The sequence below is a fragment of the Rana temporaria genome, chromosome 2 (assembly GCF_905171775.1).
Source record: "Rana temporaria chromosome 2, aRanTem1.1, whole genome shotgun sequence".
NCBI classification, from domain to species: Eukaryota; Metazoa; Chordata; class Amphibia; order Anura; family Ranidae; genus Rana; species Rana temporaria.
The window spans coordinates 380,020,190-380,033,548 of record NC_053490.1 but is presented as its reverse complement, the minus strand read 5'-3'; the positions used below and the strand labels follow the sequence as shown (position 1 = coordinate 380,033,548).

Sequence of the window (13,359 nt, the reverse complement as noted above, 5' to 3'; positions counted from 1 at the left end):
AGTCAGCTCTCTCACAGCAGTTGCCAGCACTATCCTTCCCTATAGCAGTCGGTGAGGTGGATGTGACAAACTTTGTCCACATTCGGGGAAAAGCAGGAACCATGAAATAGACGGAGTCGTTGATAGGCCACTGCTTTTCGTGGTCCGGAGCTCCGCAATTCCTCTCACGGCATTGTGGGATGAAATAAGATGTAGGGAGAGGAGAGCGAGAGGAAAATGCCTGCAGTGCTAGGGAGGGCGCGGCTTCAACCAATAGCGGCGGCGGTTGGTTGAGCCACTGCAGGGGGAGGGGCTGCTATTTCACAGGGACGCCGAGTGTTAGAGCGCTAGTCAGGTTTGGAGAGAGATACAGCGCACTGAGGGGGATCGCTACACTGTGATAGGTAAGTGGGGTGAGAGGACTGAGGGCGAGTCCGGGCCTTGTGGACGTTGCTCTGCTTCCAATGTATGCGGGAGTTTTGTGCGAGCTGCCTATGCTATGTGCTGGGCGGCGACTTGTATAGAGTGAGGTGGGTGTCCTGGCTGGGGCCGTGTTAGCGTTACGTTGCAGACCTACAAAGCGGTGAATAGGGGCCTCCTGGTCAGCCTGGACCAGTGCAGTGTTAAAGGGCATGGCTACTGACTGATGGGCCAGCACTTCTAAGCCCAACCTCCTGCACTCTATACCTGACATTGCCCTTATTTCCTATTACAGCTGACCACATCTTAATGACTAATTGCTTGTAATAACCATCTTCTGAGCAGCCATGTTTTGCACATGGGGATCTTCGTGTAATTTGGGATCTGAATGCACCGTTGCTTGTGTATGCCCTCCTGTTATGCAATGTGGCTGTGCAGGGGGTGGCATAAGGAGCACAGTTAATCTTCATATGGATGGTGGTGCTTTATGGCCCAGCAAGCCTGTTGTTTGGGTGGGCCATGTCCACATAAAACAGCTGTATCATCTCACATGTTTCCTAGGTAGCTATACCTATCCAGCAGTGCCATTGGAGTGTCACTACACCCTAACACCAGTAGAGTTCATGGTAAGAAGCTGCTGAGACAAATGCCCCTGTGGTCTCTACCCATCTTAAAGCGGAGGTTCACCCGCACGTGACCCTTTTTCCCCTTAGATGGATGCTCGTTTTGTCTAGGGGAATTGGCTAGTTGTTTTAAAATGAGCTGTACTTACCGTTTACGAGATGCATCCTCTCCGTCGCTTCCGGGTATGGGCTGCGGGACTGGGTGTTCCTATTTTGATTGACAGTCTTCCGAGAGGCTTCCAACGGTCGCATCCATCGCGTCACGATTTTCCGAAAGAAGCCGAACGTCGGTGCGCAGTAGAGAGCCGCACCGACGTTCGGCTTCTTTCGGCTACTAGTGACGCGATGGATGCGACCGTCGGAAGCCTCTCGGAAGACTGTCAATCAAGAAGGAACGCCCGCTCCCGAAGACCCATACCCGGAAGCGACGGAGAAGATGCATCTCGAAAACGGTAAGTACGGCTCATATTTTAAAACAACTAGCCGATTCCCCTAGACAAAACGAGCATCCATCTAAGGGGGAAAGGGGAAAAAAATATATAATTGGGTGAACTCCCGCTTTAACACCAGGGAAGAGTTTAAGGCTATGAGGGTGCTGAAACCAATGCCTTGGTAGTGTCCATCCATTTTACTACCAGGGGAGGGCTCATGGTGAGAAGGAGCCAAGACCAATGCCACAGTGGTCTCAATTCACCTTAATGCCAGGGAAGAGATCATAAGGTGCTGAGACCAAAGCCACGGTAGACTCAATCCAAGAGGTCGTGCTAAGGCCAATGCCACGGTAGTCTCAATTCATCTTAAAGAGGAAGTAAACCCTGATGAGTTTTACTTCCTCTTTAGCTCGCTGCAAATGAAAAGCATAATGGGATAGTATGCATTGCATACTAGCCCATTATGTGCCACTTGCCTGCAAAAGAATCCAGCAATGTCGCTTGTGTAGGCAGCGTCTGTCTTCTGTCCCCTCTTCCTTCTGGGCTGCGGACTCCGGCTCTGTGAATCACAGGAGCCACGTGACATCACTCCTGCGCATGCGCACGAGATCTGCTTTTTACGGCACAGGCTGGGGAAGAAACGGCACTTAGTTTTGTTTCTTCCCTGTGCAGTTGGGATTTTTGGTGAACTACAAGCGGAATATCTCCTAAACGGCGTACGTTTAGGAGATATTTCTACTACCTCTAGGTAAGCCTTATTCTAGGCTTACCTATAGGTAGTAGTCAAAAATGCTTACAACCACTTTAACGCTAGGAAAGAGATCATGGTAAGAAGGCGCTGAGACCAATGCCATGGGTAATCTCAAGCCATCTTAATGCCAAGGAAGAGATCATGTTAAGAAGGTGCTGATACCAATTCCATTGTAATCTCAATCCATCTTGATGCCAGGGAAGAGGCCATGGGCAAGTGGGTGCTGAGACCAATGCCACACAGGAACAAAGCTGAGGCTGTCAATCAGCTGGAGCTCCCTCATAACCACTCCCCAGGGCTGTCTTAATGAAAGGGCACACCTGGGCACTGCCCAGGGGCCCCAGCTGCATGGAGGGCCCCTGCCCTTTCCCCAAAGCAGCTTGTCCTTGAGCCCAGGCTGCCCCTCTACATCCCAGATGTCCCCCCAGCACTCTGACTCCTCTTCACTCCAGATATCCCCTACCTCCTTGATTTCAGTTTACATGCACTCCATTGTAGGGGCCCCAGAGCATTACTTTGCCCAGGGGCCCATGATGCTATTAAGACTGCCCTGCCACTCTTTCCCCCCCCCATTTTTTTTTTTAAATGGGACACTTGGCAGTGGCTCAGGAGCCCCCATTGCAAACTGCTTGCTCTATGGGGGCACTCTGCAGAATATGGTAGGGGGCCAGGAATGCTGACAGGGGACCCGAAAAGAGGAGGATCAGGGCTGCTCTGTGCAAATCCACTATACAGAGCAAGTAAGTATAACATGTTTGTTATAAATAAAATCAGACTTTAATATCACTTTTAAACACTGGCGTGCAATGTAAACGCCCACCAAATGCCAATATATGGTCTAAATGATATTCCAAAAATAACTTCAGCACTGACAATATATTGGATTTTTTTTTTTTGCGTGGGACCACAGTACCAGTGCGTTGCAGCAGCTTACTGTATTGATGTAACTGTTACATTCTGTGGCAGTGCAACCTTAAAATCAGTGAAGAGTTGATGGTTAAGATCTCGCTGTGAGCTTTTCTGCTTTCATTCTGAGGCTCTGGCTCTACCCTGAACATCAAAGGTGGCTTTGCTGAACTGACAAAGTATCACTTAGTTCTACGCCCACCGTTCCCAGCATTGTTCACATTAAAGCTCCATGCCTTATTAGTTCTTGGCCACCCGTAGCTGTCAACACTTTCTGTGGTTGCCAGACTAACCTCTGCTCATCCCCCCCCCCCCCAGTTGTGTTTAGCTACAAATGTTGCCAAAACTGTATTGCCTCCCAGGATATATTTTTCAGCAGCTACTTTGCAGTGATTGTGTCTGGTTAAAGCTGTAGTGTTATGGGATACAAATATTGCATGGTAAAATGTATCTTTTCTACAGGATGAGTTTTTGTTACACTAACTTCTTGCTGTTTCTAGGTAGGTTGTGTTTCTTTGCACTGAAGGTCACATTAAACTAGTTTGACATGCAATTGGGGAAAGTTTGGCTGCTAAATTGTAACTAATGTGTTGCCGATGGTCAATTGGTAAGGTGGCTACAGATATCAGCTGTGTTGTAGCCTACACTAGATGATGTCTTGGTATTTTTGACAAGTGTCTTGGTTTTTGTGGGTGTTTTTTTTTTTTTTTTTTAGTTGCTGGCAAAATAGTCTAAATTAATCAAATGTAGAATGCCCCTGTTGAGATGCATATTCAGTGGTGTGTGTTGCATACCTAGAGCAGCGAAGGTGGTCCATAAGAATGACTGTGCCAGCAGTCAATGTAGGCCACACTACAAATATAGTGGGTCATAATTTTATATCTCTTGTTGCCAGTATCCCAAACTAAGCTGATTACCTATTGAATGTTACATTGATTTGTCAGCCTCTATTTCATAGAAAGACACACAAACTCGCTCAATATTTGTTTAAATGTAGGCCATTTGTTCCCTGCAAGACTATATAACGTGAAGAACTGGGAGGGTTTGCTTGAAGGCTAACATGTTTTACTTCTCTGTTCTAGGTACAATATGTCTGACAGAAAGGCTGTGATCAAGAATGCTGACATGTCCGAGGACATGCAGCAGGATGCTGTGGACTGTGCCACACAAGCTATGGAGAAATACAACATCGAGAAAGACATTGCTGCCTATATCAAAAAGGTATATATTTTTTTTTTTATCAATATTTTTTTCTTTTTATGCCTGGGTGGTACCCTGCTGGCCCCTCATAATGGCAATGATCTGACTGTGCTGCAAAGGAGCATAGAGGCCCAGTGATGCTGGCACTGGGACTAAAGCTATTTGATGTGATATTATTTAATTTCAGTATGTTGAGGGTGTGAAAAGAACAAGGGAGGGCAAGGAAACAAACCTTCCCCTCTGGGTGATCTATGTATATTGCAGGGATTTTTAACAAAGTTGCAGATTCCTACTCCTGCAGGGCTCTGAGGCAAGGGGCAGGGTCTGCATCCCTTTTAGACATGATTTCTCTGAGTGTCACCCACAAATAACATTTTGTTGCAGGGGATGCTCAAATTTTGTCTGTGCAAATTGGTAAGCCAATAACAGAAGCGGGCATTTGCATTTCTGGGGGCATTCTGTACAGTGTACAGAATACCTCCAGGTAGTCACATTGCATTTTGCATAACTACAGTGCTACAGATTGAAAAGGAAAGAGCCCCCCCCCAGTCCTGTACTCAATTACAGTATGACTTGTGTTGCATTTTTATACACTATTTGTTTGTTCCCATGAGTGGTGTTGCCCTTTAAGTGCCAGTTACTGAAGATGACCATTACTTTTAGTGCCGGTTCACACTACTGTGTCGCACGAATTAAGGAAATTCCATTCCAGTGAATGAGAGCCGTCTTAATGTACACTACTGAAGTCGCTCCGACTTCAGGAAAGGTTCCTGTACTACTTCTAGACAACTTGTACCCATTGATTTCAATGGAAATTGCCTCCAAAGTCTGATCTCTGTCTTAACTGAAGCAACTTTACAGGAAGAGAAAATGGTTTACTCAGGCAAACCCCTCCCTCCCACAGCTGATTATTCTGTGATTGGCCACAGCCAAAGTCGCCTGTCCGGAGGCAATTTTAAGTCTCGTAAGTTGCTGAAGTTGCCTTGCAAAGTCGCGCTGTAAGTTGGGTTGCCCCTGTGTGAACCTGCACTCAGGAATTTTGTATGACTTGGCATCTTGTGCCACTCAGTTCTTGCCATATATTGGTTGCCCCAATAATGTAACTTTTTTTTTTCCCTTTGCATTTATGTAACTTCTTTCTTTTGTAGGAATTTGACAAGAAATACAACCCAACTTGGCACTGCATAGTTGGCAGAAACTTTGGCAGCTATGTAACACATGAGACAAAACACTTCATCTATTTCTACTTGGGCCAGGTTGCAATTCTCCTCTTCAAGTCTGGCTAGAAAAAGGCACAATGAAATTTATGGACTGTAATGCACTGATGGCTGGAGCCAGGATCCCCTCTAACATGGCTGAGCAGCTGCATGGACTGTATACTATATTTAATGTGTATATGTTGCAGTAAAATGACTTTTGTTTAGTTGCCTGGAGACAAGGCGGCTTTATTTTGTTACTGCTTTTCTTTTTTTCCTTTCCCCTTCTTGTTGTAATGCACTTGGGGAAACTGTAAATGCTTTTCAATGGCCTTTAAATGGGAAGAAAATAAACTATAATACACCAAACATGCTAGTGATACTTCAACTTTTTTTTTTTTTTTCTTTTTTGGAACAGAGGGTACAAGAATCAAATGAGTCTGTCATGAAGCAATTCTATTCCACATAGTTTGGTGTTTGTAAGGTCTGGTTTGGCTTCATGGAGTGACTGCCTGGGGAATTGGGGGGGGGGGGGGGGGGGGGGGGGGGGGGTGTCTCACAGGTAGGGATTCCAACTGCTAATGGGTTTCTGATATTTACAGAGATTTTGTAGGTAATGCTGGGAAAACTTGTGTGCTGAGGAACAGATTGATAAAACCTTATTCAGCCCCAGAACATTTTTTTTAAAACGGAAAAGAGTGGACAACTGTGAGCAAAAGCCAGTCGGCAGCTTCCCTCAAATGATTCTTCCTCCAACAAATTCTCATAAGCATTGTGGCTTTTGCTTAACCACTTAAGACCCGGACCATTATGCAGGTAAAGGACCTGGCCAGTTTTTGCTATGCGGCACTGCGTCGCTTTAACTGACAATTGTGCGATGTGGCTCCCAAACAAAATTGGCTTTTTTTTCTTCCACAAATAGAGCTTTCTTTTGGTGGTATTTGATCACCTGCAGTTTTTTTTTGCGCTATAAACTAAAATAGAGCGACAATTTTGAGAATTTTTTTATTTATTTATTTTTTTTTTTAAATTCTTTATTTATAAACAGGGAAAAAAGGGGGTCCATGGGAACCACCGCGTCAGAGAATTTTTTTTTTTTGCTATAATATCCCCAAAGATATATATAAAAAAAAAAATTATTTTTTCTCAATTTAGGCCGATACGTATTCTACATATTTTTGTTAAAAAAAAATATCGCAATAAGCGTTTATCGATTTGGTTTGCGCAAAATTTATAGCGTTTACAAAATAGGGGATAGTTTAATGGCTTTTTTTTTTTTTTTCTACTGGCGGCCATCAGTTTTATTTTTCTCTCGTGACTTGCGACATTATGGCGGACAATTTTGACACGTTTTTGGGACCATTGTCATTTTTCACAGCGGAAAGTGCTATAAAAATGCACTGGTTACTGTGAAAATGACAATTGCAGTTTAGGAGTTAACCACTAGGGGGCGCTGTAGGGGTTAAGTGTGACCTCGTGTTTCTAACTGTAGGGGGGCGGGGCTGGACGTGTGACTTCGGTGATCGACGTTCCCTATATCGGGAACAGACGGTCACTGACATTGCCACAGTTTACACACACCTCTCCCCGTTCTTCAGCTCCTGTGACCGATCGTGGGACACCGGCAGCAATCGGGTCATGGAGCTTCGGCTGGGCTCTAAAAGGCGACTTACCTGTGCCCAGCCATGCCATTCTGCCAATGTATATTGTCGGTAGGGGGTCCTTAAGTGGTTAATTGATAACACACAATGATTTTGGTGATAATGGGTGGAAGAATAGAATCGCCAGCTATTAACCTCTTACTGGACACCCGAGTTCAATAGGTTATCTGATGTCAATAGTTGTGTTCTTGGGAGTGGACTTTAGAGGAAGTTGCTACAGTAAACAGTTTTGACAAACTGCATCTATAACAGTCTTGCTCTCAATAGCCTTGCCTTTGAATCTGTGTAACTTGCTTTGTATTGTAGATGCATGGCAATCTCTAATAGTAACAGTCGCACATGTACTATTTTTTATTTAAAGTGGAACATGTAAATTCTAAAATTTGGTCGCTCGGGACTAGGGTCTGTCCTATAGCAAACTTCAGATGGCTTTCTTGAAGCATGTAAACTTCTTCTCTTATTCCCCCCCCCCCATCTTCAGTTTGGCAAAACGTGAGAGTGCTGGCTGTCACTATAGACAGCTGTCGGCTGCCTTTTTAGAAGGCTTTATACTTTTATTTTTTATTCTTGTTCAAAAATCCTGGTAACGGCTTCCTAAAGTGACTGCCAACACCTGCCCCTTTCTCATTTATCTGTTAACAATCCCAAAATGAAGTTTAGGGATGCTTGTGGGTTAAATGGAGCTGAAGGGAAATGCTAGTTGCATGGCCCGGCTTTTTTTTTTTCTCCCCCTCCTCACAAGAAAATGGCTCTCTAGCTTTGAGTGAGTTGCTAGAGCAAGTAATGCGGCTACTAAAATTGTAAATTCTGATCTGCATACACTGGCTCAACATAAATGCCAGGCATTCTAAGACAGGCAGTGCTAATACCTCAATTGTGTATCTGCAGTTATGACTGTGAAATTCTTGTCCATTTGAGATTTTAACTGTGATTGAAGTGTGCCCTCTCAATTAGGGTGACCAAAAATGATCAGAATTTGTGGAGATACAAGGATTTTGTTTGCTCACATGAAACCGTAAATGGCAAATGCTGTGGCTAGAACCTAAGGTAATCCATGGAACTGCCAAGTAATTACTTGGTCTCCATTCACATGTGCGCCTTGCAATGTGACATTGGACATCAAAGTCCCAGCCCATTCTTTTCAATGGTACCTGTTCAAATTGGTGTAACTTTGAAAAGTTGCCTGCACTACTTTTGGCGTGACTCTGGTCTCTAATGTAAAGTCTAATTGAAAATCATGTGACTTTGAAGAGGTGCTAATGTGAATGGAGCCTTAATGTGAACAGTACAAATGAATTGCTTAATTGTACATTTTTTTTATTTGGAGCTGTATTAGCTGAGCACAACAGATGTGGGTTTTCTTGTAATGGTAACTTTTTGAATATTTTTGTGGAACTGGGGGGGCTGGATAAATGGAGAACATGCTGGAGGTTTATTTTTTGATCCTTAACATCACAGTCGTTTTATGACTTTCTTTCCTATAGAGAGAGCTAAAGCTATAAAACATATTGCATATTAAAAACATATTTGACTGCACCTACACTTTAAAGGTGCAGCAGCTGTCAAGGTGGCTTATTAAAATAGTAATGGTAAGTGCTGTAATTGTATTTGCTTTGTAATTCAACAATAGACAGTTTTTTGTCTGTCAAACAAAAAAGTTCATTTGGTATGACTTTCACACCTAAAAAGGGGACATTAAAGGAGTTGTAAAGGTGTTGTGTGTGTGTGGGTTTTTTTTTTTTTTCCTTAAATGGGTTCCTTTTTTAAGCTAGTGCATTGTTGGTTCACTTACACTTTTTTTTTTTTTTTTTCCCCTTTGTCTGAATTTCTCACTTCCTGTTTCTCCTCGGTAAGCTTGCCCCCATCATCCGAGCCATTCTGACTGGGGGTTAGTCAGCCAGAACTGCTTACTGAGGAGCAACAGGAAGTGAGAAATTCAGACACAGAAAAAAAAACATTTAGAAGGGAAATCGAACGAAAAAGTTGGTGAACAAACGATGCACTAGCTTAAAGGAACCTATTCAGAAAATAAACCAACCTTTACAACCCCTTTACTATTTTCTTTTGAATGGGAAAATGTGTGTGGGGGTTTTATTTTTATTTACTTGTCAAAGATTTAGAACCCCCACATACAAGCTGTGTGTGTGTGTGTGTGTGTGTGTTCAGCTGCTTTTTTTTTTTTTTTTGTTTGTTTTTTTGGCCCAATGCTGTGCTTTGGACCCTTTAACTTTTTTTTTTTTTTTTTTTGTTATATAATGCTTTGGAAACTGAATACATATTGCATAGGATCCATGCTATTAGAAGTAAAGTATGTGAACAGTGCTATAGATTATCCAGACATTTTGTGCATTCTGATTTGTATCAAATGCATCATACCACACCAAAGGAGCACATGTAAAAACAGCTGTCAGGTTTTTCTTGCTTTTTAATTTAGTGCTAGTTCACACCAGATGCAGTTCTGTTCGCTTTTTTTCTGCACTAAAAGTGCATGCAGTTTCTTCCATGTATTCAATGGCTCTAGTTCATACATGCAGTCAGTTTCCGCACTTGACTGCATGGTCTGAACAAGAGCCATTGTAAAACGCTGCATGCATTTTTAGTGCAGGGGAAAAAAAGCAAACTGAACTGCATCTGGTGTGAACTGGCCCTTAAAAAAAACCATCATGTAGGAAACAAGTGTAAGAGAAAATTTGGACATTCTTGTTCGAGATATTGCAGCCAAAGGAATCGACATGTTCAGAAGAGGTTGCACGTTTCTCTCATGACCGGTTTCCTTTTAGAGAGTTTGGCTGTTTAGGCATGTATGTTATAAGTGGGTACAGCCCATAGGATTAACCCAATCTGAAGGGGGGGGGGGGATGTAAATTACTGTGGTTTCTTTCCCAGCTTGGTGCAATGGCTCACTTTTTTACTTTATAATAATGCAAAAAGCAGGCAGGGTTTTTTTATGTCCTGTCCATGATTATCCCAGTGATATTCAAATTGGTTATATTTATAGTTGGGAAATCAAAGTTTCAACAGCATGGATGGGGGGGATCTCTACTGCCAGCTATTGTATTTGCCTGCTTGAATACCCAACAGCAACTGTGTCCAATAAGATGGTTGCGTGTGTGTGTGTGTGGTTTTTTTTTGTTTACTTACTTTTGGACCTGCTGGGCTAGTTGGAGAAAACCGATCATACTAAGAATGTACAAATAATATATACACTTTTTTTTTTTGGTATGTAGCTTCAGAGTAACATGTCGGGCTAAGAGAATTGGGAAAGACCAGCGATTTATCTATGTGCTGCTGATTCCCTACAAGCATTTCCTCCCTATGTAAACACTTATTTTAAGCTATTGTATGCCGAGCTGTGGGTGTCCCCTACCCCCCCCCCCCCAATATTTTTATTTTTACACTAGTGCATGCAGCCAACCTGTTTAATAAACATCCATATTTATTTTACCTTGCAAAAGGCTTGACACGGACACCTTACATGTTAAAGGTACCGTCAGTATGTGTAAACTGACAGTATGTTCGCATACTAAATGTATTTTGTTCAGCAAATTGTTTCCAGTCTTAATTTGCAATAATGTTGTGCTTTTATATTTTGAGATTCTGTATCTCACTGTGGGAAAAAAATGTGACACTTTTTTCGTTTTTGTTTTTTTTCTGTGAATAGGCTAAATAAATTAAGATACAGTTCAATATTCATGGTCTGACTTCTTCCTGTGGAATCTGCAACACTAAAATCAGTCTGTATATTCAGTAAAGCATGCTTGTTAAACTCATGGTGGAACCAAGGGGTTAATCCTATGCATTGTGTAAAAAGGCTGTTTGATCTTGTCTTCTCTGATCCTCCCCCCTTTTTCCTCAGTCCCCAGTCTGATAGTACAGAGCCTTGGAGGCACTCTGCACATGTGCGGTTGGTGTGTATTGCTAGAGTTTATTGTATTTTGGGAGGGTGCATGGGATCAGCAGAGGGCCAGGGGCCATGTTTCCTCAGAGGAGAAAGCAAACTCTACAAGCTTTAATCAGTGCTTCACTAGATACTGATGGAAGTCACAAGACTGCTATATACTGCTGATGAGAAAAGGTATTTAGCTGTGTATATTTCATTTAAATAACAACATATACCAGGGATATGCAATTTGTGGACCTCCAGCTGTTGCAAAACTACAAGTCCCATCATGCCTCTGTGTGTCAAGCTTGTGACTGTCAGTCTTGCTATTCCTCCATGGGACTTGTAGTTCTGCAACAGCTGGAGGTTCGCTAATTGCCTATTCCTGACATATACTATTCTACCTTTCCAATGTCATTTCCTTTTCTCCCCATGTTTCTATTATCAAAGGAACTATAAAGACAACTTTTTTTGGTCCTACTGGGGTTTGCAGGAGTTCACTTCGTTCTGCACTCCCGTCAGCTGACAGTGAGCTAAAACGCACTGACATCACAGAGCCAGTATAGACTCTGGAGAAATCCTAACTTTAAGAAGTATAGCCAAAGCTTTATGACTGTACTTCTCCTATGCATCAAACTGCCCTCCTGTGACCCATTTTCAGCAGACTTCACAGAGCCTAGGCCGGCAGCTTGCTCAGCCTCTCAGTGAGCCGCTGGGAGACTGAGCCAGCTGTTCCCACCCACTCCACACCTCGGCACTCCACTGATGGTCTTCAGGCTGTAGAGAGCTGGTGACTAAAGCCTCGTACACACGATCGGATTTCTGTCGGACAAAGCGTAGGACTTTTGCCTGAAGGGCATTGGCCATAAACTTGTTCTGCATACAGATGGCAACACTTTGTCAGCAAACATATATACAAAACTACGTGTTTTTTTCAGCTCTTTAGTGCCACCCTTTGGGCAACTTCTGTTAATGTTGTGCTATGGTTGGCATTGCTTCTGAGCATGCATGGTTTTTTTACTTTTGGATTTTTTTTTTCTGACGGACTAGTGTACACACGATCGGATAATCCGACATCACACATTTGTTGCCAGAAAACTTTAAAGCATGCTATCCAGCATTTGTTGTTGGGAAAATCTGACAATTGTCCGATGGAGCACACAAATGGTTGGATTTTCTGACAAAACTCTAGCATCATACAATTCCCATCGGGAAAAGCCGATCGTGAGTACAGGCCTTATAGCGCTGAGCATTGTTTGATCGATTAGTTCTTTGACTGGAGCCAGTGAGGGACATATGCAGCATCAAAACAATACTGCATTCACCTAGGTGAGTTTTTTTACCTTTTTTGGTAAAACAAAAAAGTCTGATCCTCGGATCTCCGCAGATCTAGACAAAACCTTGACTGCCAGGACGTCGTCGAAAGAATGTAGTTGTCCTCTCCGCTGAACGAGACTGAGAAAACGAGAAGGCAAAATAATGTCCTGATTTAAATGAATAGCCAACGCCACTTTTGGCAAAAGGGATGGAACAGTTCGTAACACGAATGTCATGGTTAAGGATCAAATGCGGTTCCCTGCATGAAAGGGTGCATCTCTGACACCCTTCTAGCCAAGGTGATGGCCATCAGGAAGGCTAGCTTGTGTGAAAGCAAGTCTAATGGAATTTTCTTAATAGGTTCAAAGGGTTGTTTCTGTAACACAGACAGCACCAAATTCAAGTCCCAAGGACACGTAGGTCACCTAATGGGGAAAGCAAGAGAGTTGCCCCCTGCATAAAGGTTCGGATCAGTGAATGTGAAGCTAAAGACCTTTAGAAGAATACATATAGGGCCGAAACTTGACCTCTGATTGTACTCAAAGCCAATTTGATTTCTACAGCTGACTAGAAAAGAGCTAATTCTCCCAATCACGTATTTCCATGGATGCCATTTTTTTACTTCACACCAAGCAATATGTCTTCCAGACCTTATGATCTTCCTAGTGACAACTTTTCTAGCATTCACTAGGATACACAACTGGTCCCGAGATGCCACGGTCCTTCAGCACCCTGGCTTTAATAGCCATGCCATCAAATTTAGAGACTAAATTTGAATATAGGACTTTCAAACAGTAGATTGGGGCGCTGTGGAAGCGTCTATTGTCAGTCACAATCTCTGGGAACCAAGGCCATCTGGGCCAGGCTGGTGCCACCAGAATGACTGGAATTCCCTTACTCCGAATCCTGCGCAACAAATGTGGAAGGCGAGGGACCAGAGGGAAAGCTTAAACCAGGGAGTATTGGCTCCATGGAACTACCAGAGCATCTGCTCC

General features: G+C 43.2%; 1 protein-coding gene across 1 annotated transcript; it reads left to right on the top strand.

Moving 5' to 3' along the window:
* Positions 1–277: 277 nt before the first annotated feature.
* DYNLL2 (dynein light chain LC8-type 2) lies at positions 278–5,875 on the top strand. The gene is made up of 3 exons (XM_040337845.1): positions 278–383; positions 4,193–4,331; positions 5,459–5,875. Exons 2-3 carry the CDS (start codon positions 4,200–4,202, stop codon positions 5,594–5,596), a joined length of 270 nt encoding a protein of 89 aa, XP_040193779.1. The 5' UTR covers positions 278–383; positions 4,193–4,199; the 3' UTR covers positions 5,597–5,875.
* The last annotated feature ends 7,484 nt before the right edge of the window (positions 5,876–13,359 follow it).

Bases quoted from the DNA above. Each gene is read 5' to 3' on its own strand.
- DYNLL2 (XM_040337845.1), top strand. From the start codon at position 4,200: ATGTCTGACAGAAAGGCTGTGATCAAGAATGCTGACATGTCCGAGGAC. The intron at 4,332-5,458 runs GTATATATTTTT...TTTCTTTTGTAG, and splicing joins TTGCTGCCTATATCAAAAAG to GAATTTGACAAGAAATACAA.